The sequence below is a fragment of the Acipenser ruthenus genome, chromosome 16 (assembly GCF_902713425.1).
Source record: "Acipenser ruthenus chromosome 16, fAciRut3.2 maternal haplotype, whole genome shotgun sequence".
Classification (NCBI taxonomy): Eukaryota; Metazoa; Chordata; class Actinopteri; order Acipenseriformes; family Acipenseridae; genus Acipenser; species Acipenser ruthenus.
In genome coordinates this window covers 4,010,796-4,037,098 of record NC_081204.1, presented here as the reverse complement: position 1 = coordinate 4,037,098, position 26,303 = coordinate 4,010,796, and the positions used below count along the sequence as shown (strand labels likewise).

Sequence of the window (26,303 nt, the reverse complement as noted above, 5' to 3'; positions counted from 1 at the left end):
GACAAACAGGTGCTCGAGACAGTAGTAACGGTAGTCAGAGACAGTAGTAACACACATGCAGCTCAAAAACTTGAACTGCAGTTCAGAGCATACACTATCAAAGTGAGGGTTTTCATTTTGTCTGCTTTTATTTTTTTATATAAATGCCATCTGTTCTTTACAGGCTTATCAAACAAGCCTTTGACATCACATGCTGTCCCAAGGGAAAGGGGGTTGGTGATCACTAATTTAAATGACACGTCTCTGGGGTTAGAGACGGAAACAGGTTCAGAGGCAGGCAGGTGGGCATATTATCCTGTGCATGCACACCATAGACAATAAACAAAGCAAACAAGACTCCTCCCATCACTAGAAAGCTCCTACTTGTACAAAGCAGTCCTCTTCTGTAAATTAAAAAAAAAAAAACTCTCAATTTAATTTTAAGAAAACAGTCATTTAATTCATCCACTAGGACGTTTTGAGAATAACCAGAACCTTCTCCTATTCTGCTGTTTCAGAAAAAAATCTCTCTCCACCTACGCACAGCTGTTTACAATTGCTTAAAGGAATATATCTCCCAGTGTCATCTTCCAGGACTGTTAAAGTAGGTAATATAGGGATATCTATCACACACCCTAACTGAATGCCAGTACTAAGATATCAGGTGTCATCATTTCTAGGCTGCTAGCCGGTCAAAAGCAACTTATTAGTGTAACAGGTTTAATTAAATAGGTGCACTGTAGCACAAGCAATTCAGGTTTATTTCACAACTCACCTGAAATATCCAAGGTAAGCATGACTAGTGAAGAAATCCCCCCACAACAGGTGACAATAACAAACTGCAGGGGGCTCTGGCATTGTTGAGCTGAGGGAGAACCGCTGTTTGCATTACTCGCTCTGCTTCCTTGTCAGGCAAATGATTCCTCAAAAGCAAAGCAGCATCCTCAAGCATGCGTTGGCTTAATAAAGACAGCTGAACGCTGCACAGACTGAACACCAGAGCCAGTTAAGTACTGTTTTCTATAAAAGAGGTTTCCGTTTGTCATCTCCTCTGTAAAGTGTTGGGGAGTCTCACTTACCCATCATCCTCCAAGTTCATAGGAAACAATGCCAGTAGCTCACATGGTTATGGATTGATGATGATGAGCTGCTGTCTGTAAGAGAGAATCAGAGGGGATATTTAAGGTGTTCCCCAACCATGGCTTTTCCCATTCTATTACTGTACATTCTTAAAGGGGTACAGCAGCTTTCGTTTTATCAGCTGGTAACACAACTGTAAACTGGATTCTGTGTGGGGAAAAAATTATATATATATACATATATATATATAGAAAACAAAATGTAGCTTGTCATTTAGCGGAATCTATTTTAGGCTGAGTCATTGAAAACCAGCAATAAAATGAATCTGGTACTTGCAAATCAAGCTGTGTTCAGGCTAGGGTGTGATTTCTGAAGGAATATATTTGAGCCTCTCAGTCTGATAAATGCACGCTCTCTTCATTGCTCTTGCTATGCATGGGATACAAGTTCTCCAGAAGCAACAAGGAGAGAAGGAGGGAAACACACACATCGAAGATGCACTTGCATTTCAATTCAGTACAGTATATCATCCAAGTCTAGTTGTGTATGCATTATACACTGGCTTTAATTGGAAGGTGTTTTAAATCATGTCTTTGACTGAAAAATCTTAGTAATAAATACAGCGCAGCCACATTCAATTCCAGATCTGCAAACAGTGATCACACACAGTCTTGCCTACGTAGCAGTGCAGTTACTTTGGACATCAGAATGCAAACCACCTTAAACAACCACGTTGTAATCTTATTGATCTCCAAACAGTTGAAAAGGGTTAGCAGAGACTAAAGGGGTTCCTTGAAGATCAATCAATGACATGACTCATACATAAACAAGTCATAGTACTTAAACTGCTCTCCAGAGTGGGACCCTAGTAACAGCACACAGGGCTTTTAACTCTTTCATGGCTGAATGAAATTACACAGACCAAGGCAAAGCACTGCTCCATACTGTGAGATGAATACCACTCCTATCTGGTACAGCAGCATTACTTGCATTGCTATGATGTGCATGATTATCACTGTATTCCAAGCATGTTGTCTATAGAACCATAGATCTGTAATCAACCCATTCCAGGCCATTATATTATGCAAGCATAATATAGGTACAGAAATCCAATGTGTCTGTAAATCAGACTCCAATAATAAGGGTATACTTGACGCATTGCAGAGCTTCAGGACATGGGGTTTCGGACATGCTCTTTTTACACTGATTCTCCTTGGCAATCTGCAACCCTGGCAAGTACCTTTTAGATGATTCAATATATAGCTTATCTTGTGGGGGGGTTTGGCTACAGTCAGACAAAGTCAATTTACAGAGCTAAGAGGACACTTAGCGCTCTCCTCTTCTCACACGCTGTCATTTCATATCAGTAGCATCATCCCATGTGAAATAATCACCAGTTCTGGATGGATAGCAACATTTTAAGTGTCCTTTTATTCCAGAGTATCCCTCTCTCCCACTCACAAAAGTCAATAATGAACTGCCCTTCTTGAAAAGGTTATTGGTAATTTTTTTTTTCAACCTGTTTCAACAGAGAAAATGTTTTCATACAATATTAATGGAATTGAAAATTCATAATTCATAACAAGAGAGAGATATTTTGCTTTTAATTGTACTACTGTACTATGCTATTAAATAATGAATTGCGAAGAGAGGTTGTGGAAATTCATTAAAAAGCGTGTGCTTGCTATTCAACTCCTCCAAGTGGCTGCTTGCAGGTACTACCCATTAAAATTGAGAGTCTGTTTTCTATTGCACCGCTAGATAGTAGAGAAAATACTTCATAGAATTGTACGTTCCATCTTCATACAGGTAACACTGGTATTAAGAGGTATTGATCACACAACGATGTTGCACTCTGTTTATGAGTTCATGGAGAGAGAGGTATGGCAACCATTGTGTTGTAATAGATACAACCATTGTGTTGTTAATAGATACAAAATTAAAGAGCTAAAAAAAAGGCAAAATATTAAATACCAAGATAATCTGAAAGGATTTTATTTTAACAGTCTGTGATCACGTATTGGAGTTCAGTTTACAGGTACAAGCTATCCTCCTTTGTGGAGTAATTTCATGAGCCTGTTTGCTTGGTTTAGGGTGGAACTGAGTTCAGATGCTGCACCCAAACACCTGTTTTTTAAGGCATAAAGGCATAAACGTGCCACATGCTTGCTCAGACTTTTTGCCAAGAAATCTCTTGCCCTCTCCAGTATCTTCCTTTTCCAGCAGGGGTCACTGTTAAAAAATGGATTGAAATGAGAAGAGATATCAAGACAGGAAAAAGGAACACATACAAAAGAGCTGTATCATGAACAGATGCTAAGTCCTGTCATCATACTTTACTGTTAAACTGCTTTGTAATCGGAGATAATAGCATAGTAACTGTAGCGCAGTTAAAATTCACTAAACTATAGGTCAGAGTAAATCTGTCTATTTTTTTTACAAGTTAATTACAGTAAAACTTTTTAAAAGTAAAACCTTTAATTCAATATGCAAACTAAATTAATTCCATAGCTATACTATAAATCTAATAAAATTGTTCACTCTTTGTTGAAATGTTTATCAAAGTAGAAACGCTGTTCCTGTCTACTGGTACATTCGTGATTTCCTCATGAGGATATGTAATAAAATGCCCTTCTTTAAAACACAGATACAATAGCTCTGTCAAGGCACTAATTAGAAATCAGTGAAATGATCATTAATGTAAAGATACAAGTGACTTGAAGAAACTGGAGACACTTGTGTCACATGATGATAATGTTTTTAATCGTATTTTGTCACACTTGTACTTGCTTGAACCAAAGTCATTGTATTTATCTTGCTCTTAATTGTATTATTATTTGTACTGTGATTCTTGAAATGTATTTGTTTACGACTGTAAGTCGCCCTGGATAAGGGCGTCTGCTAAGAAATAAATAAATAAATAAATAAATAAATAATAATAATAATAATAATAATAATAATAATAATAATAATAACGATAAACTGTTTGAATTACGAATGCAATACACACCTATGAGTCTGCGTGACTTCTTAATTCATAATTGCAGGTTCGTGCTACGCACATATGGCTGTGGCTTAGTCAAAAACGTGGCTGTCTAGGTAACAGGAAAATCCTGCTTGGGTAGAAATTAATCAGTTGAAAGTCAGTGTAAGACTACAGAAATGTATTAATTTGTAATCACCAACGCAACATTTTCTTTATTGGAAGGCAGTGAAGAAATCTGTGTGCAACACATTTAGGCAAACTATGGTACGCAAATTAGTGAACGCCATAAACAAATGTATGCACAGAAGAGGATCTCTTAGCTTTGGGGTGTCGAATGACAACATCTGCCTTCCACTTACTCCAGCAAGATCTCAGACTGATAGCAGCAGATGTATGAAAGCTTTGCAGCTGCCAGTGTGGTCAAATGCATGCATGTGAAAAATCAGTACCTTCTGACCTCTGGCCTACTTTAGCAAGAAGCCTGCCATGATTTACTGCGGTTATAATTCTGAATATTACCTTATATATCTCACACAGCCCTTATGCATGTACAGAGGCGGGACTGGGGGAAGTGCTCATAACACCATGCTAAACGTGCACTCCATTCACACCCCAACCTTCCCTTCTCACGTATTCAGATAATCCTGGCCCCTTTCTTATTTAAATGACGCATCTCCCTCTGACATTCCTAACCCAACTCGCTCAGATTTAAAAAATAAACATTTGGTTTGGCTGTGTGATTTTTCGACTGAATATTGTGGGGGTTTTTAAGCAGCGTTTTTATTATTATTACTGGTGGACACAAAGCAAGTGTTGTTATTGAACCAAACAAATGCTATTAAAACAATACACCAATTATTAATCAGAAAACAATGTTTTAATTGCTGATTTCTGAATAATCTTTACTAATACTTGTGTCTGCACAAACACCTGCCGCTAAGGAAGACGTATTCTTTACTTATGAAGCAGCTTTACAGCATGTGTACAGTAAGATTATTACATGGATTGAAGATGATGCTGTAATTCTAGTAAATTGAATATATGCACCACATATTTCTAGATCCGTGTGTAATTGTACCATATTTGCCATATTCCCTACCACTGTTTGTAAAAAGGATAATGTTAAGAAAAGCAGACACTGCTTGACTTTTAATTTCTAGTGCTCAGAGGAAAACTATCATTCAAACCCTCACGTTTAACTTTGAGATGTGTCCCTTTCTAGCTCATCGTCTGCCTTGAAGTGCTTTGAAGTGTAATTTTCCTCTGGGATATGATACAATGTAGGGTACAGAGAGTTGATTTATTCACCGCTCATAGTGAATCTTTTTACTTGCTTTAAAATGTACCCCAGATACAGAGCTATAGACCGATCAGGGCACAGCCATCTTGTTTGCCAGCTCTTGTCTTTGGATTTGTGCAAATGGGGGCATTTGGATCAAAATGCAAGGATGAAAATAAGACTCCCGTTGCATAGCAGACTGATCCACTCCTGGTTTTACCATGAGTTTAATAAGACACACTTGAGCTTGTTAGCTATACACTGTGGCTAATCAAGCTGGTAGTAAAACCTGGAATGGGTGAAACTGCTGTGCAATAGGAGTTGTATTTCCATCCCAGAAACGGACAACGAGGGAATTCCCATAAAGCCTAAACAATTCCTAAAATACAAGAGGAATGATATGTGTAGTTTATTTTTCTTTACTGAAGTTAATGCCACGTTGTGTAGTTCAAACTTATTTTTGAAAGATATGTATGGACATCACACTCATTTGTGCCTGTGGTATAATACGTAACCTTGAAATCTAATCAGAGCAAAAGGTTTTTTTTTATGTCATTGTGGCAAAGTGCCCCCCCTGTGTGTGTTATATGTTACGTGTTGTGTGTAAATGTTGGTGTATAGGCATTGGTACACGGGATATAAGCGGTCTGTGTTTCAAACCTTTTATTTTCTGTTTATTAAATGCTGAGCGCGATCACGCGCCCAGCTTATACCAAACCACATCTCTCTGTGTATTCCTTTTCTGGTCTGACGCCACCCACTCTGGCCGTCTTTGTGACACGTGGTGTCATCGTGGGATAACAGCGCCTCCAAGCGTCAGACCAGGAGAGGGGGTTTTGTGTTTAAAAAAAAAAAAAAAAAAAAAAAAAAAAAAAAAACCACAGGACTGGTTTCAAAAAAAAAAAAAAAGTGAAAATGGAAGGCTGGAGAGACGGCTGCCGGGACCTGGAGGACCTCCTCGGGGGCCTCGAGGACCAAGGCTGGTGCATGGCCTGTGGAGTCTACGGGCACACGGTGGCGATCTGCCCCTTCCAAGGTGAGGAGGAGGAGGAACCGGATAAAGAGGTGAAGGACAGGGAGGAGGAGTGCCGCCTAAGGGCCAGGCATCCACGGCGATGTAACAAGCCATTGCCGGGGTGCCTCCTCTGCGACCAGGATCACCTGTTCGCCCACTGTCCCTTCCGCAGCTATGGGGAGGAGCCTGAGCGTCCACAGACCAAGCGGGAGGAGCCTGAGCGTCCACAGCCCAAATGGGAGGAGCCTGAACGTCCTACGCCTGAGTGGGAGGAGCCCGAACGTCCTACGCCTGAGTGGGAGGAGCCCGAACGTCCTACGCCTGAGTGGGAGGAGCCCGAACGTCCTACGCCTGAGTGGGAGGAGCCCGAACGTCCTACGCCTGAGTGGGAGGAGCCCGAACGTCCTACGCCTGAGTGGGGGGAGCCCGAACGTCCACAGCCCAAGAGGGGGGAGTCGGTGCGTCCACAGCCCAAAAGGGAGGAGTCGGTGCGTCCACAGCCCAAAAGGGAGGAGTCGGTGCGTCCACAGCCCAAAAGGGAGGAGTCGGTGCGTCCACAGCCCAAAGGGAGGCAAGTCGGGGCTTCCACAGCCCTGGGACCCAAGCCACCAGCAGAGGGAAAATGCCTGCTGGTTCAGCCCCAAGGGCCGGAAGGGGAGGAGTTACAGGCCCAACCCCCTGGAAATTTTTTGGGGGGAGAGGGGCAGGAGGCTGGTGTCCCCCAGCAGCCTCTATTCATGCTGCTGAAGGCAGCACGGCGCGCACCAGCCCAGCCGCCACAGCGGAGGGAGCCAGCGCCGCCAGGAGCAGAGGAGCTGCCTCTGCCTCCGCCACCTCCACCGCTTCCTTCACTAGGAGCAGAGGAGCAGGAGCTGCCTCTGCCTCCACCACCACCAGGAGCAGAGGAGCAGGAGCTGCCTCTGCCTCCGCCACCTCCACCGCTTCCTCCACTAGGAGCAGAGGAGCAGGAGCTGCCTCTGCCTCCACCACCGCCAGGAGCAGAGGAGCAGGAGCTGCCTCTGCCTCCACCACTTCCAGGAGCAGAGGAGCAGGAGCTGCCTCTGCCTCCACCACCTCCAGGAGCAGAGGAGCAGGAGCTGCCTCTGCCTCCACCACCTCCAGGAGCAGAGGAGCAGGAGCTGCCTCTGCCTCCACCACCTCCAGGAGCAGAGGAGCTGGAGCTGCCTCTGCCTCCACCACCGCCAGGAGCAGAGGAGCTGGAGCTGCCTCTGCCTCCACCACCTCCAGGAGCAGAGGAGCTGGAGCTGCCTCTGCCTCCACCACCGCCAGGAGCAGAGGAGCTGGAGCTGCCTCTGCCTCCGCCACCGCCCGGAGCAGAGGAGCAGGAGCTGCCTCTGCTGCCCGTACCTCCGCAGGGAGTACGGTGGCCGGAGCCCCAGAAAGGGGAGCTGCCGGCCACGAAGAAGGGGGACGAGGTCTGGAGACCACTTTCCCCAGCAGCAGTTTCGCTGCAGGAGTTCTTGTGGCCGGAGCCCCACAGGAGGGAGCTGCCGGCTACGAAGAAGGGGGAGGTCGGGGGACCACCTGCCCCCGCAGCTTTTTCGCTGCAGGACGGGACCAGCATGCTGTCAGCCGTGCCACTACCGGCAGGGGAGCTGACAGCATTTCCAGCCATGGGCCCACTGAAGCCTCCCTTCCCAGCCCGAGACTTTTGCCTGGACTGCTGGGTATTTAAGGGGGGAGGTGGCCGTTGAGGCCATGTGTGCGTTGCACAAGGGGGGGTATATGTGGCAAAGTGCCCCCCCTGTGTGTGTTATATGTTACGTGTTGTGTGTAAATGTTGGTGTATAGGCATTGGTACACGGGATATAAGCGGTCTGTGTTTCACGTGTGTGTAAATTGTATATTTGTATTTAGGCACGGGGATGGCACATCACATCACGTGCAAGTAAAAAGTAATATGTGAGCACGGGGAATTGCACTTTAATTAATTCACGTGCAGTTGTACCGAGATTCCAATTGAATGATTGACTAGCAATCGAATCTCGGTACAACTGCATAAAAGCTGCATGTTTTCACTCACTGGGGGTTGGTGTTCGGTGAGTGGAGAACGGGTTAGGAGACGGAGGGTATTATAAAGTAAAAGTAAAGTAAAATCGTAGAGATAAGTGTTTTCACTCACCGTGTTTGTTCGTCTGTCCTGCACCGTCTGTTTAGTGGTTAGTCGTTTTGTATGTCTGTTTATTTTGGCGCAAGTGCCGTGTCCTGTTTTTTGTGTTTTGTTACAAACGTTTATTTTCTGTCTGTTTATTCATTAAATGCTGAGCGAAAGCATTCGCTCAGCTCCACCAAACTCCACATCTCTCTGTCGTTTGTGTTCCTGTCTTCTGGTCTGACGTCACCCACTCAGCCATTCTTGTCACAGTCATATACTGCTGATTTCAGAGTTGTTTGATAATGCACTGCACTTACAGTACCTTGTACTTTCACTGTAAAACGTTACCATCTGTTGGCAGTTTCTTCGTGACCGTCATTTACAACGTGCAAAGTCAAATGCACAGTAATGTACAGAAAATCTGTTTTGTAAGCTACTACACGTTGCTCTTATAGACTACGCAAAGGAATGTATTCTTTCAGCAAAGTATGGTGGGATTTGTAGTTCATAGGAAGTAACAAGTTGTGCTCACTGCCAAGTACAGACTTCTGTAGATTTAGGGCTAAAGTTATTTAAACTTAAAACACCGTTTTTTTATTCTGTGAAATGATCAACTCCCTTGCCAGTAGAACTATACATTATGACTGCACATTGTTTGTAATGGAAAGCCCTTGTGTTTTAAAAAAATAATAATAATAATCCGACCACACCCATAATGTGTAGTTTTAAGGCTGAGAATCGCGAAAGCGTAATTAGGTACCGTACACATAAAAGCAATAAATAAACAAATAAATAAAGCACATCTTTGTTTTGCATAAGCACGTCTTTGGTTGTTATAAAGATTATGATTAATACATTGTTGTATAAAGAAAATGGGAACGGTATAATAGGTTATTTTGGAGTTTATTTGGTTTAATGTAAACCCAGATTTCTTGTCCTTCATGTTTTAGGCTTAACCCATGCACCAGCGATTAATTTACAAATACTTGGTGGTGCCACACATGGGCTGGTTTATTAGAGGCAGGGAATTGATCTCTGATTGGACCCCTTTGTGTCTTACAACACTCGCTTGCCATTGGTACCTGAGAAGCAACGAGCCGTGTGCAGAGTGAGACTTGGTGGGGGAGGGGCGCGCAGGAGGACCGTGTGCAAACCGCGTGTGGCGCAGGGGAGAGGAGGAACCGAAAATAAACAGCGGCGAGTCACGTAGCAAAGGTAAGTGAACCAAAGGCCAAAAGACGCGAAAAAATGCGATTTTACAATTCTGTTTCCGCGTCGCATTAATTGTAGCACCCCTTGAGTAAGAAACATGAAGAAATAAGCCAAAACATATGAGTTGTAACCGAGCAAAAATTAGAAGGTAAACAACTAAAATTTCTGACGGCGCACTTTGGCCTGGTGCGTCAGGCTCCGCGCGGGAAACACGGCACATTTAACCGATTACAAGCACCGTTTAAAATTAGTTTTGCATTTCAGTAATCGGTATTTGTGTTAGATTGTGTTTTCTTTTTACGTGAAGATAAGTTTAAAAGCACATTTGAATGTTCGTGGCTTATTTGAAAGGTTGAGTTATTCTACTATGTGAGGCCCCGGGCGTGGGTGGGCGGCGCGTTCAGATAGTATTCGCTGAACTAGCTGCAGTAAGACGGCGTGGTGCTGATTTAACTGGACAAACGAGCACTAATCGTGGTATTTTATTTACACAAACATAAGGCTTTTGTGGTAAATGTGGGTATGTATTGATAAAAGTTGTAAATCTAACGAAAAGGCCAATTTTAACCATCAAGTGTGTTGACCATGTGTCTCATCGTGATCTCATAGTTTGTCCGTGGGAATAATCGGTGAGATTAAACTATCGAGATTTTAACTTTAGCATTTACTACGGCGTTAAAGGTTTCTTTTTTTTGTTCGACGTGGATATCTCGAAACACATCTTTATTATTGGGCACTGATGATCTTATTACTACTACAGAAGCAGGACAGAATCTTACCACGTGTAAATACTGTGTCATGTATAATATTTCTTAACCTCGTGAATCGCCTGATGTACAATTTTCACTTGAATTGTAATCTCGTGAAAATTAAGGCATATTTTAATACAGCAGTGTTAGTTTTCTTGGATTGATAGTAAATGGGCCTAGTATGGCCTACAACGTTCGACTCTAATCAAGGAATCAAACCGTTTTTGTTTTAGTTTCGATCAGAATTTGTATGGCACATCACGAATGCTTAACTTTGAATACAGTTTCTTAAATGTACACATTAATTGATAGTAACTTTAACAGCGCGATGTTCGCTGACATTAATTGGTATTTGTGAAAAGTGCATCTGTTTTGCTGTGTTTGCTAATATTCATGTATATATTCTAAATACTATAACATCACTACATTGTAGTTATCGTTTTTTCTGATAATCAAACAAAGGTACTTTGACCCTTGTGTGATCTAAAAGCTGCCCACTTTAAAAATCACGATTCAGAATTCGGCCTGAACATTTTGGTGCCTGGAGCCTTTTTGAGCAAGGTTAGACTAAATAGCATTTTGAAATGCAAATGTAGGGACAAGGACGTAATTAGGCCTCAGTTTAGTACGTGTTCTTAAACGACTAAAATCAAATTTATAACTCCTACCTACTGCATCCAGTATCTGTGCTTGTGTAGGCTGATCTGCATTAATGGTTTTTATACTTTTGTGAATCTTTTACAAGTATAAAATGTCTATTGCACTTCAGTTTAATTGCCATTGTTGTGCAGTTATAGATGGATGTGTGGATTTACTTTATTGCCTTGGTCTTGATTGCAGCTTAGAAAAAAACAGCTGTTGAACCCTCTGATTTGAGAAACAGGTGCAGTAATGAGCATCTTGAGACTAATTATCCAAAGTTTCTAAAAAAAATTAAAAGCCCTTCCTTGCACTGGTTAAGACAGCAAGAGTAAAATAAATACTTGTAACTGTAGTTGTAGACGAATGCGTTTTGTCATTCTGAAACGAATGTTCCCCCAAGAACCCCAGGATAGTATGCAGTTTAGCATTGTATTGTCTTAATGGAGTTGTTTCAGTTTATTTTTTGTTGTGCTTTTGTTGTTCCCACATGCCCCTCAATTAAAATACAGAAGCCAGCAGCTTGTATTTACTACTTTGCTGGTTGCATTCTATAATATATATTTTAATGTTTCAGCGTGGTACTTGTGCTAAATCTCATTGAATGTCTTGTTAGTTTTCAGCTCACATACTGTGGAAATGAGCAGCAACGAGTGCTTCAAGTGTGGCCGCACAGGCCACTGGGCCCGTGAATGCCCCACCGGTGGTGGCGTTGGTGGTGGCGGAGGACGTGGTGGTCGTGGGGGTAGGAGCCGCGGAAGAGCCGGATACAGTTCTGCAAGAGGTAATCTGGGGGGCACTTGGCTGGCTCCCAATGTCTAAAACTGAAAAGACATTAGATAGCTTACTAAATGTTTTTTCCTTGCTGAAGATCCGGATAGAGTAAAATAGCCTACAACAGCCAAAACACATTGTATAGATCACTGTCGAGTTAATTGCGCATAAATTGACTATCTTTCTTCCTTTTCTTTTAGACATCTGTTATCGCTGTGGAGAATCAGGCCATGTTGCTAAGGACTGTGAACTTCAGGAGGATGGTAGGTACATTTTACCTGCTGTTTTTAATTCCATAGCAAAAACATATCCAACCGATGTTAAAATAAATGCTTGTTCTTGTGTCGCTATGTAGGCTTCAGTGGTGGATATACTGGCTAGTATAGTTAATGTTTTCAAAAGGCCATTGTGTAATAATGCTTACTTGTCTCATTTTAAGACTTTCTTCCTTTTCTTTTTAGCTTGCTACAACTGTGGCAAAGGTGGTCATATTGCCAAGGATTGCAAGGAGCCCAAGAAGGAGCGGGAGCAGTTATGCTACAACTGTGGCAAACCAGGGCACCTGGCCCGTGACTGCGACCATGCAGATGAGCAGAAATGCTATTCTTGTGGAGAGTTTGGGCACATCCAGAAAGACTGCACCAAAGTGAAGTGCTACAGGTAAATGGGAATACCATTTGCTAAGACTACAGTAAAGCAGGCTAAAGTGATGCTTTAATACAGGAAGAGATAGTGCCTTGCAGTGATCTCAATTGTTGTAATTTTGTTTTGAAGAGTGTCTTGAATACAATGTGTCTTTAATAAAGTAGATCTTCTCAACATGACTTGACTGCTTTGTATACTAAGCACATTACAAAATTACCTCTAATGTAGAGGTAATATATTAAGGTGAAAGTGTGTCCAGGTGGGGATAGAACCTGGCTTTAATCAGTGAAACAAATTTTGTATAAAAAGGGTTGATCCCTTAAGGCCAAATTGCTTTTATAGCATTGACTTTGCTCTTGGGGTTTTTGGACCTACATGTAAACCCATGGTCTCAAATCTTCTGAATCCTAGCATACTGTTAGAACCTGCAGATTAGCAAATAAACTCCACATCAATAGCTATTTACTGAATTCAACAACTTTTAAGTTCTCGTCACTGGTATATTCGACCTTTTTAAATAACTACGTTTTTTAATTTAGAATAGTGAAAATAGACAATTGATGCACCTCCTAGGAAGTGGAGGTCCTTTTATATTCGTGTTTTGTAGGAGTACCTTGGTGTATGAATTGTTTTAAATAATAAGATTCAGTTTGTCAAGAAGTAACCGTTCCCTTGAGGCACAAAGGTGATGTAAAACACAACTTCAAATAATTTGTACTATGCAACTTTTTCTTGGGACTCTGACCATTTTACAGTTGGATCTATCAACAGCTTTATTATTTTTTATTGTAAGCAATAAGTTTTTCTTCCCCCTCTTTTCACATGAGAGTAAAAAAACAGGAACTTGCACTTAACAACACATAGGTAAATACTCTCCCTCATACAAATTTCATTACTGTGGTCCACTCTATTTTGTGAATGCATCCAAGATCAATCTGACGCACATTTTTGCGTACAACAGAATATTTGTTACGGCTAGACAATATCTGACCGAAACAATATAATGGGTATTCATTTTTTCAGGAGATTGAGGGGGTAGTCGTCTTTCTCTAAAAGATTAATTATGAATCCTAGCTTGACATGCTTTGACTCTAGGACAAGTCCTTTCACCATGCCTATGGAATTTGGTACAAGTCAGCACCCAAAGTAAGCATCTGAGTTGGCCTATGGTAATAAGTGTTATTTTTATGTTTTGAATTTTATATATATTTTTAAGTAACATTTTAAAGGTTTAATGATTTTAAAATGCATTTTCAGTTCAACTCGCCATAAGGAATTTCAGATTAATTGTGATTTCTCCTGTTTAGGTGTGGTGAAACCGGTCACGTTGCCATCAACTGCAGCAAGACAAGTGAAGTCAACTGCTACCGCTGTGGCGAGTCTGGGCACCTGGCAAGAGAATGCACCATCGAGGCTACAGCTTAATCCTTTTCCTTTGTCGCCCCTCCTTTTTCTGATTGATGGTTGTATTATTTTCTCTGAATCCTCTTCACTGGCCCAAGGTTGGCAGATAGAGGCTAGTCCCAGGCCAGTGAGCTTTACTTGACATGTAAAATGAGGAAAGGGGTGGAAAAAAAAATCGACTTTCTGCATTTAATACAAAATGTTTATGTTTAGTTTGGTAGAGGTGTTATGTATAATGCTTTGTTAAAGAACCCCCTTTCCATGCCACTGGTGAAATAGGGATTCATGAGTGTAAAGAGATGTCAGATAAAAAACCCTCTCCGAGTTCTTGGAAGTGATCATATGTGAGAGGGGAAAAAAAATAAATCTTGGAAGTTTCTGAGAAACTTCCACATATGATTTAATTTTTTTTGTGGAAAAATAAATGTTAGGCCTTGGAATGTTTAACCTCTGAAGCAGTTCACAACACGAGTTACATCAGTTTCGGGCCCTATAAGCAGTACACAGCTAAGTGGGAGATAACTGAATATGAAAAGTTATATATTACCTGTTTAATTTTCAGGAGAAAAAAAATCAGGATCAATTCTTTTATAAAAGCAAGCCGCTCGCAGCTACAGCGTCGGTGTTGGAGACACAGATTAGGTCATGGTTTCGGTCACAATTTTCAAAGTAGTTTAGATGAATAAACCCTGGGAGGAAAAAAAAACAAAACTTCAAGAACAGAAAGCGGCATTTGAAGTTACTTGAGTAAGAAGAATGTTTTCACAGAAATCAAAATGTTATTTTTGTACAATATATCAATTAGACTACTGTAAAAAATATCATTTGCTTGTACTCAGTTTTAAGTCGGAAGGTAAATGCAACTGAAGTCCTAGAACATAGAAATGTAATTTTAAACTATCAATAAAGCTGGAGGAGAAAGGGGAGAAAGACTAATGTTTTTTCTGTTTTATTTATTTTTTATTCTTGTTGATTTGGTGGTTTTCTTGTGTGAGCACGGTACTACATCACAAAAGGTTTGAATTTTCACATTAATATCAAATCATGACTACACTTCTGGGATTCAGTTCTGCAACAGAAAACATGCTTGTTTTGTCATCTCTGGTGAATTATTGAAAAAGTAAAATAAGGTTACTTAAAATAATTTAAACTCAACATACAAAAGTAAAAAGGGGTGAGTCTTGTGAAGCACATTTTCCTTGGATAACAAATACAATCCGTTGGAATGCAGAAAATTTCTCTGCTGTAGAAAACTACACTGTTCTATGAAAGCTAGTGGTAAAAAGTAATTGTTAACTTAAGTTTTTGTAACCTGCAGAAGTGCTTTTTTTAAATATAAAAGCAAACCTATAAGTTTACTGTATAAATATATATAATTGTGGTGGTTGTGGAATAAAGGCTATGCAGGTTTGTGGATATGGTCAGGTAATGGGTGAAAACAAGCTAGTTTTTTTTGTTTGTTTGCGATTGCTTTGTTTCCTGTTCATTCAATTGAATATAATCTGCAGTACAGATAGTAAGTTATTACTCCTATAGTCAAATGTATGCCTTTCTATATACAGGCCGATTAGAAAGTAAGTTTACTATATCAACGCACCATATCATTAATGTGGTAAACTAACTTTCTAATCCCCCTGTACAATAGAACTAGTTAATTTTGATACATGAATACAGCATACCTAGGTTATTTTACCACTGCAGTGTAATATTATTATTATTTATTTCTTAGCTGACGCCCTTCTCCAGGGCGACTTACAATTGTTACAAGATATCACATTATTTTTACATACAATTACCCATTTATACAGTTGGGTTTTTACTGGAGCAATCTAGGTAAAGTACCTTGCTCAAGGGTACAGCAGCAGTGTCCCCACTGGGATTTGAACCCACGACCCTCCGGTCAAGAGTCCAGAGCCCTAACCACTACTCCACACTGCTGCCCTGGGTTATTCGGGTGGTTTCAGAACCTGATTAGCATTGATCTTGGACTAGTTTAGTATGTTAGTCCAAGTTTAGGGGTAACTGAGATTCTTGAAACCCGCTGTTCTTGTTACAGTAAAGCCCACAAATATAAATAAGAATGTTGCAAAGGAGGTCCAAATGCCATTTGAACTAATGTTGCATTAGTCAACGCATTCCATCTCATCTGTAGGATCAGGTTCAGCACTGAAGTTCTTACTGATTACACACAGTGTAAAATTAGTCACCATAAAAAAAGTTTCCACTACCCTGTCTGCAGTAATTATTTTTTTAAATCATGTCAAATGCTGGTAGTTTATTCTTGTATACATGTAGAATATACAGAACAGTTAACCATTTTATTGTTCACCTTTAATTAAATCTTAAAGACGTCAATACAATATTTGCATTTCAGGGATAGTGTATTTCTATTTTGTTGAAAAATGAGTTCTACTTTCTCTTGTAATAGAGAATAGATTGTCTGGTCTGTTGGTTTTGCTGGTCAGTATTTCTTATTCTCAGAGAACAAAAAGGTAAGCTAATACTGTTCCACTTTGCAGCTGCTCCTACAGAGATGCCTGATATTTTGTAAAATACCTGATTAGTCATTATACTTATTTAATTGAATAAAATAGAGTGTTTATTTTATTTGATGAATATCTTAAAGGTTTTCTGAATATTTAGATACCTAATGTGAAAAGCGCTGTCTTAAAATACATTTTTCAAAGGGCTCTTGCAGTGCAAAATGCTTTCCACAGTAGACACAGTATACCACGTATGTTCTTCCAGTAACTGAAACAGACACCTGTGTAAGCAGTGTTTATGACAAGCCAAATTATCATGTAGAGATATCTTGAATTGCATTTTAAGATATTGTGAAATATTTAGCAATATCTAAATCATTTGCAGAAATATTTAAGTAAATGTGAGATCTCTTTAAATGAGAGAGATATCTAAAAATGAAATTAGAGAACACATTGATTTACACATATCTTTTAATACCTTTGTTCACTTAAAATGAACAAAGTTATTTTGCGTTATCTTAATGATTTAGATATATCTCTAAATGAACAGGAAGTTATTTCGAGATATCTAAATGAACAGGAAGTTGCTTTCAGATATCTTAAAAAGATTTAGAGATACCTCTAAATTAAGTTTTTATATATATATAAAATTATTTAGAGATATCTCTAAATGAAAAGGAAGTAATTTCCAGGTATCTTAAAATATCTTTAAATAGACAGGAAGTCACATTGAGATATCTGAATATGATTTAATGATATCTCAAAAACATTTCAAACATTATGTAATCAAACCCTGGTCCCTGAGGTAAAAGAAACAAGAAACACTACGCCAGCTATCTCCTGTGTTGATCTTGTGTGAATTCTGTACCACACTTCTTTATTTAGTGTTTTGTTATCGAGCAGGTGATGGTGAATCTGTAAATAAACAGATTATTTATGGCTTTCAAATGTTGCCAGTCCATTTCTAATAATTAATAGGGGGATACTGTTATGATCATAACCACTTCTTAACTTGACAGCAGTCTCTTGCTTGAGTCCTAACAAATAAAGCACACTGTAAGCTTGTCAATTCCTTTAACTTTTACTTTGGACACTTGGGTAGTCAATTATAGTGCTGAAAAAAAAAAAAAACTAGGTATGATTTGAGTATGGTGGTGATGAATCACTGGCTGCAGTTCATACAGTGTAACTGGATCCTTGATCACCTGGTATCCTTCAACAAAGGCGGAGGTTTTCATCAGTGAAGGAGAGAAGGGCTGAGTAGCTGATAGACTCCTGGGAAGAGTCAGAGATCTGGAGGGCTGTGGGAGATCGCGAGTGGTAGAATGGAAAACATTGGAGGTAAGAAGGCAGCATCTTTTTTGTGATTTTAGTTTTTATAAAGCTAACAAATCAACCACGACATAAGGCAGCTTCTTTGTATGCATTAAAACTATGTCCTTTAACATATTACAGTACTGTATTTGTCGGCATAAAAATACATATAAATACTGTAATGTGGTTTATGTTTTTAGAAAAGTGTAATACAATAAAAATAAAATATTACTATAGAAAGCAGTATTTTAAAATATATTTGCAGTTTTTTTCCTTGATATGCATAGGCTGATTAGATAAATGACATTCTTGACCACTGACAGATTTTGAGTGAATCCTAAATCAAAATCCTCGTGTCTTGAGTTGTGCTTTAATTATAGTAAGTATTTATTTAAAATTGTATACATTTTTAGGTATTGTAAAATTACCAAATCTGTTTTATACTGAATATATCTAACTGTGTGACTCTTTTCAAAGCATTCTGCAAGATGAGTCCTCTTAAGGTGGTTACAGTCCATAAGAGCATGCATTTTGAAGATGGAGAAAAGCATCTAAAATGTGGAGAAGAGGCTGTGACAGATGAAGATATTGAGGAGAATGATTGCATTGGCTCTGAAAACATGTCCAGCAAGAGACAGGAGGCAGTGATGTACACACAGGAGCTGGGTGAAGAAGACACCGTAGAAAACGAAGACCCTCTCCAGCACAGTATGAGTGACGTGATTTACCATGTATCTCCTCTGGAGTCCATTAAAGAGCTGGACGAAATGGATGGGAGAGAAGAGGAAGTGTCTACAATTGAAAGGTGCCCAGGAGATGGGGCTTCCAAGATCAAAGAGAAGGTTGCTGATGGAGAAGTCACTGATCCTCAGGAGGAAGAGGAGAACCATCTGGCAAGTATGGATGACTCAATGCAAGCATATTTAGGAGCTCTCCTTGGTGATAATGGAGGTGTGTTACTTGCAGATCACGCCTATACAAACATTGATAGTGCTCACTCTGACCATATCACTCCTGGAGGTGAGGAAGACCATGGTACTGTGGGTGGACTGCAAGAGGAGGTAAGCTGGGAACAAATTGTTGCATCAGACTGTAAGGGAGTGAGCAAGGCTGTAGAGGAGCATTGCCCATCAATCGAGAAAGTGAGTGAGGACAACTTTTGGCATGTTACAAATTCTACAGATTGTAGGCTGGATTGTGATTCTCTTGGGGAATTGCAGGCTCTCAAGCTAAAGCATGCTTCACACCAGACTGAAATAAACAGACTGTGTGCAGAGCTGAATGACTCCAAAGTGAGGATAGGGGAGCTGCAATCGGAGCTGAACTCTGAGAAGCTGAAAGACGAGGGCCATGTCCACAGAATCAGGGAGCTGGAAACTGAAGTAGCTAATAGTTCTCTAATTGAAGTGCTTACTGAGTGCAAGTCGAAGGTGGAACAATTGGAGGAGCTACAATTTTCATCACAACAACTGGCCATTCAGGTAAGTCTCATTCATACAGTTAACCAAGTTAATCATTTTGAGATATTATTTAACAAAATTGCAAACCAAACCTGTGGTTTGTTGTCACTGAACTAGATCTACGTTTTCTAGCACACTTTCCTAGGAAGAAAATCAGTCCGACTGATATTGTGTGTTGTCCATTTCAGCTTCAAGAGGTGAACAGGATCGTGGTCCACTTGCAGAAAAGAATTGAATATCTGGAGGAAGACAAGAATAAAAAACTTGTGGATATTGTTAAACTGACGCATGAGCTGGCAGAGACCAGGGGAGCTTTGCTGACAAAGAGTGAGGAGATGGAGAACACCAAGGCGCTGGTGCGGACCTTGAGCGAGGAGCTCGGAAACAACCAGGGTCACTTGAACAGCCACAATAGCACTCAGTCTCGGAGAAAACCCCAAAAAGATGGAAACGATTCCAAAGTCTGTGTGCTCTTGTGATAACAAATCAGCAGCACTCTGCTCAAAGTAAGCTAGTGGCACAAACTGTTCCGTTGCTGTGACTGTAAGAGGGTTGAAGGGATGATTATAAGTTTAGATCATAAAGACTGCAAGTAATTCTAAATCTGTGTACATAGCCTCATGTTTCAAGTCCTTCGGGTGTAGTGTTCTAGCTTTTTATTTTTAAATGCTTGACATGTTTGAAAGTTGAAAAGGGACATATCAGCTGTGTAGGTGTTTCATGTAAGATATGATCAGTATCATCAAATGAAAATGCAGGTTCTATACTGAAGGGTAGTGCAAGGGAAGCTATAATCATGTGAGCCATTGGTACACCAGTGGTAACTTTTTATTTTTATATCAAAAAGTTTGAACCAACACGCAAGCAATCCGTTGCATAGTCTTCAGAATAATGCTGCATCCCAAATACTGCTAGGTTCAATAACAGACCTACTTTGAGCTCTTCTTTTGATGATTTTAATGGATTAAGGATACATACGTATATATATATATATATATATATATATATATATATATATATATATATATACACACACAGTACTGTGCAAAAGTTTTAGGCAGGTGTGAAAAAATGCTGTAAAGTAAGAATGCTTTCAAAAATAGACATGTTAATAGATTATATTTATCAATTAACTAAATGCAAAGTGAGTGAACAGAAGAAAAATCTAAATCAAATCCATATTTGGTGTGACCACCCTTTGCCTTCAAAACAGCATCAATTTTTCTAGGTACACTTGCACAAAGTCTTGGATTTTGTAGGCATATAATCAGGTGTATGATGAAACAATTATACCAAACAGGTGCTAATGATCATCAATTCAATATGTAGGTTGAAACACAATCATTAACTGAAACAGAAACAGCTGTGTAGGAGGAATAAAACTGGGTGAGGAACAGCCAGACTCAGCTAACAAGGTGAGGTTGCTGAAGACAGTTTACTGTCAAAAGTCATACACCATGGCAAGACTGAGCACAGCAACAAGACACAAGGTAGTTATACTGCATCAGCAAGGTCTCTCCCAGGCAGAAATTTCAAGGCAGACAGGGGTTTCCAGATGTGCTGTCCAAGCTCTTTTGAAGAAGCACAAAGAAACGGGCAACGTTGAGGACCGTAGACGCAGTGGTCGGCCAAGGAAACTTACTGCAGCAGATGAAAGACACATCATGCTTACTTCCCTTCGCAGTCGGAAGATGTCCAGCAGTGCCATCAGCTCAGAATTGGCAGAAAACAGTGGGACCCTGGTACACCCATCTACGGTCCGGAGAAGTCTGGTCAGAAGTGGCCTTCATGGAAGACTTGCGGCCAAAAAGCCATACCTCCAACGTGGAAACAAGGCCAAGCGACTCAACTATGCACGAAAACACAGGAACTGGGGTGCAGAAAAATGGCAGCAGGTGCTCTGGACTGATGAGTCAAAATTTGAAATATTTGGCTGTAGCAGAAGGCAGTTTGTTTGCCGAAGGGCTGGAGAGCGGTACACGAATGAGTGTCTGCAGGCAACAGTGAAGCATGGTGGAGGTTCCTTGCAAGTTTGGGGCTGCATTTCTGCAAATGGAGTTGGGGATTTGGTCAGAATTAATCGTCTCCTCAATGCTGAGAAGTACAGGCAGATACTTATCCATCATGCAATACCATCAGGGAGGCATCTGATTGGCCCCAAATTTATTCTGCAACATGACAACGACCCCAAACATACAGCGAAAGTCATTAAGAACTATCTTCAGCGTAAAGAAGAACAAGGAGTCCTGGAAGTGATGGTATGGCCCCCACAGAGCACTGATCTCAACATCATCGAGTCTGTCTGGGATTACATGAAGAGAGAGAAGCAACTGAGGCTGCCTAAATCCACAGAAGAACTGTGGTTAGTTCTCCAAGATGTTTGGGCCAACCTACCTGCCGAGTTCCTTCAAAAACTGTGCAAGTGTACCTAGAAGAATTGATGCTGTTTTGAAGGCATAGGGTGGTCACACCAAATATTGTTTTGATGTAGATTTTTCTTCTGTTCTCTCACTTTGCATTTTGTTAATTGATAAATATAAACTATTAACATGTCTATTTTTGAAAGCATTCTTACTTTACAGCATTTTTTCACACCTGCCTAAAACTTTTGCACAGTACTGTATATATATATGTGTTCTGCTTCATAAGAGGATTTTGTGGATTTCCTATGGAGCGACTCAGGACTTGAATTCTTCAAATGGATTAGGGGCATGCATATTTTGTTTACCTGTAGGCACTTTAATCAATTATTCAAATGAGCGTTTCACCAGCATTTCAAAGCACTCGAAAACAGCTGTGCCTGCCAAGTTTGTGCAGCGATGACAAAGGAAAAAGCAGCAGGGTGCAGGCATTATCTCAAGTGCCAGCTAATCAAGAGCGCCTGTTTTTCTCCTCATTTAATTAGACCTGCAAAGTCTACACAATTAACCTTGATTTGGTTGTGCTGCTAGACGCTGTGATTGGATCCTGAGGGCTCTGTTGAGAGTGTATTAACAAAGTTAATGGGGCTGCCAGCTATTAAAATAATCAAGCGCATTAAGGTTTGCAATATTTCTCTGCAATTAACAGTAGACAAAAATGAGAAACGCCTGCTGCCTGTACACCTGTGTAAATGGGCTGACATGAGGTCTGGTATGTATTATGTATTCAAAGGTTGTCAATGTTCAGTTCAGTAAAAGCAAATGCTCATGAAATAAACACAGAACACAGGTAAAAGTTTTTTGTTTTTTTTAATTTTTTATACACGGATTATTACAGCAAATACAAACTCTACCCCTTGCATTTCAAGGGGAATTAATATAATGTTAAGGGTTAATACACAAACTCTGCAAGCAGGTCATTAATGCAGAGCAAAAGCCCTGGATCTGCTTAAATATATAAGCTGCATCTTGCTTTTTCAAGTCCGATTTTGTCAGGATGGGCAGAAAGTCTGGTGCACCCCCTGTACTAGTTGGAACTATCTTGGTTGAGGAATCGGAGAAACGGTTTATGGTGAAGGTTTTTACAGAGGGATTTTACACTGTTAAACGATTGTTCTTCTCCTGTGTCTGTCTGTTATAAGGGAATTGAGGAAAGATTAAAACATGGTTCCGGCCTTGTGAACAGGGGGTGCTTGTGCTCATGTATCATCCTCTTCTCCAGCCCCATTAAGTGTGTACGATGCAACCTCAGACGACCTTGGGGGTAGACCCCCCATTCACTCTTACGGAAAGGTATTTTCGGTGTACGAAGCCAGTCGCTGGCATTTCATCACTTTCTGTTTTACTAGCAGGTACAAAAGGCTGCCACTGTGACGAAAACAAAATGCAAATCAATTATTCATACCTTGGTATGAATAATTGCTGCAGTGTAATCAGGTTTGTTCCTTCTGAGGATTTTTTCCCCCACAAGCAGGACTGGTAACCAGTGAAGCTCAGTGTGGCAGTGTGGAATTTCATGACGATTCCTTTTTGCTGTTTGTTTGTTGAGCATTAATTAAAGAAACTTCAGAAAAGGAGCCTAAACAGTGTAGAGGGCTGGGGCCTTTACCTTTAGGACTTGTGTTGAATCTGACCAGCACACAAAGTGAATTAGTTTCTAGTGTTGTAAATCCATGTCACAGAAAATTATATTAGGAGCTTTGGCTGAAATTCAGGGTAGGGAATCATGGCACTCCCATTTAGGATTATTGAATAATTGCCTTATGAGATCACTTCCTCATATGCTATATCAATCTCAGATAAACTTATCTGGGCGTTGCCATTGCAATCCAGTTGTAACTCTACCCTCCACCTCCCCAACTTCCATCTTAATGCAGGCAGTGGGGAGGTCCTGGCTTCGTCAGATCAGTTCCTCTTTTCAGAGGGCGGTGGCTTCTTCTCCCCTTAACCGGCGGGACCAGCGGCCAAATAGTCCATAATCACCTCTCACCATACCCATACAAGCAGTCATGATCCCAACATTGAATATAAATCCAAACCGACACACACACACACACACACACACACACACACAAAATTAACAAGGTATGTCAAAGATATCACTTTACAGGTTTCAGTATCACTGTGACCTACTTTCTCAGCATGTAAAATAGTATATCATAACAAGATAAGCGGTTCCCAAAATACAGCTTTCAATACCTTAGATCAGGTGTCAGTACTGTAAAAATGTCGCTCACTATTGAGCAATGTCTCATGTTTTAGTGAAACACAATTGTGGGCCACAGTATCTTTTTAAATATTCCTCTACATGTCAAATGCTCCTACTGTTGAAACATGACAACTGTGGCTACCACCATCTCCCCCAGGAGAGCTGTGGATAGGGTTTCTCTGCTGAATAATGGGAATTTGAATCCTGGCTGTGTATACAAACAGCACTGTCAACAGCCATTGAGTTAGTCAGTGGGCTGTAGAGCCTGTGACAATGGACATGCCATCCTGCAGCCTCACTGAACTGGCAATCATAAAGGACAGCATTCTCTACAGGCAATGAGATACAAGGACAGGCAACGCGTCTCTAATGAAAATGGATAAGCTTGTACAGTGGGGGGTCACAGGTGGAAGACGTTGCTAGTATTCGGGTTATTGTGTTCTTAAAAGTGCAAACTCTTGTTGTTAATAAAACTGCATTGTGTGAGGCCAGTCATGAAGACTGCTCAGAGTCTAGTGGAACAAAACAGAGCAAAGAAACCAAGAGCCAAAATTGCACTTAGACAAAAAGTGCAATTTAAAAATTGTCATATGTCCAATATATTATGAAGTATGCACTGACCAAAAATGTTTAAAATGTTCAAGGTAGTCTTAGAAAAGGGACGGTCGTATAATTTTTTAAAAATGGCCAATTTCAGAAAGCCAGTTCAGCAAAATTCACAAAAAGAGAGGCCAAAGGTTAGATGGGCAAAGACTGACCTGTTCCCTCACACGATATTATTGAAGAGGGTGATTGCAGGTTGCTGGTCAGGCAATACGGGATGCTGATGTTGCTGTTGTTTGCACTATCCCTGCTCTGGATAAAAAGCAAGGATTTCAGTAACTTGTGTTGGCGATCCAGCACCTTTTGAGGGCACTAAAATTATAAAAATTAAGAAATTAGATCTTTAAGTCCAGACTGAGTTAATCGGGGGATGTGGTTAGTGCAGTTCACAGTCACAAGATGGGAGAACGGTGCCTGCTGAGGAAGGTACTGAGAGGAGCTGGAATGAGCAGAAGACTTATCCCATTGTTTTCCCATGACTGCCAATTGAAAAATAATCTTTTTTCAGGTATTTTTTTTTAATGAAATTGTCACAATAGCCTCAGTACATAGCATTTCTTGTAGACAATTGTTTTTCTTTTTACTTGCTAATCTTCAAAACCAATTTTCATACCATTGCTGAAATTTTATTATTCCAAATTTTCATTTGTAAAGTTTCTGATTAGCATTGCACATCCTGAAACGCTATCTAAGGTAAATAAAAACACGTCATTACCTCCTTATCACCTGTATGCTGCTTTACAGCAACTGCAAGGGAATGACACAGAATTTGATTCTTCCTTGAAGGGCAGAGAGTTGCATCAGCAGTGTCATTTCCTGCTAATTAGTGAAACTGTGATAACCTTGGCACAGGGGCAATCACTCAACAGCACTCCACCTTTGAGAAGCACTGAATACATTCATCAACAGTGTGCAGCAATCAATATGTACAGTACATACCTAAGACAAGTGTCTTTCATTTTTGTTCTTAAAAGTAATGCCCTTGTCTTATGTAACAGGTACATTGTTAACATTGAATACATTTTCTAAATGGATAATTCTAGAGATGAAACTTTATTTTAGTGGAAGCATACATGATTTCAACAAGCAGGAGGTGGCTTAAGAGTTTGAAACAGCTGGCTCTAGCTGTGGTTGTGAGGTCAATTTCCAGCCAAGACTGAAGTCTAAAACGAGCGCTCCAAGAATGGCTGGCCACCTGTCAGAGAGGTAAGGATTTCCTACTGCAGGGCTCGATAAAAATGAAGCACACACTGTGCAGCCCACTGCTAAACAATGTCTATGTCATTTCTTATAAGAACAGGCTAGACAGCTTTGTTAAATGTCACACATTTTTGGTCAGTTTTTTGTTAAGTATATGGGAAACAACAAAGCGGTATGTCATTTAATATGTTAACATAAAATGATTCAGCAGGTCTTATTCAGCTTTATGAAGCAAAATGAGTTTATTCTATAGGGTGATGCTAAACGTTTGGCCATAGCTGTACACATGCCTCGAATATTAACTACCTCAAAATAACCCTTTTTGGAGTGATCAATTACATTGTAAGTCCCACTTTTTGGAAGACTGTGCTAACTTGAGAGCAGCTGGCTTCTAGGCAGCAGTTCACAATGTAGTGACATGACCAGTGTCCTGCGACACCCTCTTTCGAGTACACCAGTTGTTTACAGTATTTCTCACTTACACCTCAAGATGCAATTACTGTCCTAGAAAGCACAAAGAATAAATCCAGCAATAAAAAATCGCATTAAGAAAAGGTATGCATGATAAAGGTTGAAACTGACAGTATGATTATCTTGCTGTCTAGTTTGCTTAATAACAGCTGTACAAGAGCAGAGCTCTGAACACCCCTCTGTTAAAACAGGATTTGTTTTTCATCAAATATAAGTTAGCCCATAGGTTTTAATAGATTCCTCCTATGTAAGCATAGCAAAGTAT

General features: G+C 40.3%; 2 protein-coding genes across 2 annotated transcripts; both read left to right on the top strand.

Annotated features, from left to right (window-relative positions):
• Nucleotides 1-9,501: 9,501 nt before the first annotated feature.
• On the top strand, nucleotides 9,502-14,814 carry LOC117962898 (CCHC-type zinc finger nucleic acid binding protein). The gene is made up of 5 exons (XM_058988465.1): nucleotides 9,502-9,670; nucleotides 11,672-11,839; nucleotides 12,030-12,092; nucleotides 12,291-12,489; nucleotides 13,782-14,814. Exons 2-5 carry the CDS (start codon nucleotides 11,695-11,697, stop codon nucleotides 13,897-13,899), a joined length of 525 nt encoding a protein of 174 aa, XP_058844448.1. The 5' UTR covers nucleotides 9,502-9,670; nucleotides 11,672-11,694; the 3' UTR covers nucleotides 13,900-14,814.
• Nucleotides 14,815-17,406: 2,592 nt separating this feature from the next.
• LOC117413688 (uncharacterized) lies at nucleotides 17,407-20,069 on the top strand. Its single transcript, XM_058988464.1, has 3 exons — nucleotides 17,407-17,702; nucleotides 18,153-19,156; nucleotides 19,324-20,069. Exons 1-3 carry the CDS (start codon nucleotides 17,687-17,689, stop codon nucleotides 19,612-19,614), a joined length of 1,311 nt encoding a protein of 436 aa, XP_058844447.1. The 5' UTR covers nucleotides 17,407-17,686; the 3' UTR covers nucleotides 19,615-20,069.
• Nucleotides 20,070-26,303: the final 6,234 nt, after the last annotated feature.

Bases quoted from the DNA above. Each gene is read 5' to 3' on its own strand.
- LOC117962898 (XM_058988465.1), top strand. From the start codon at position 11,695: ATGAGCAGCAACGAGTGCTTCAAGTGTGGCCGCACAGGCCACTGGGCC. The intron at 11,840-12,029 runs GTAATCTGGGGG...CTTTTCTTTTAG, and splicing joins CGGATACAGTTCTGCAAGAG to ACATCTGTTATCGCTGTGGA. The intron at 12,093-12,290 runs GTAGGTACATTT...TTTTCTTTTTAG, and splicing joins CTGTGAACTTCAGGAGGATG to CTTGCTACAACTGTGGCAAA.
- LOC117413688 (XM_058988464.1), top strand. The intron at 19,157-19,323 runs GTAAGTCTCATT...TGTCCATTTCAG, and splicing joins CACAACAACTGGCCATTCAG to CTTCAAGAGGTGAACAGGAT.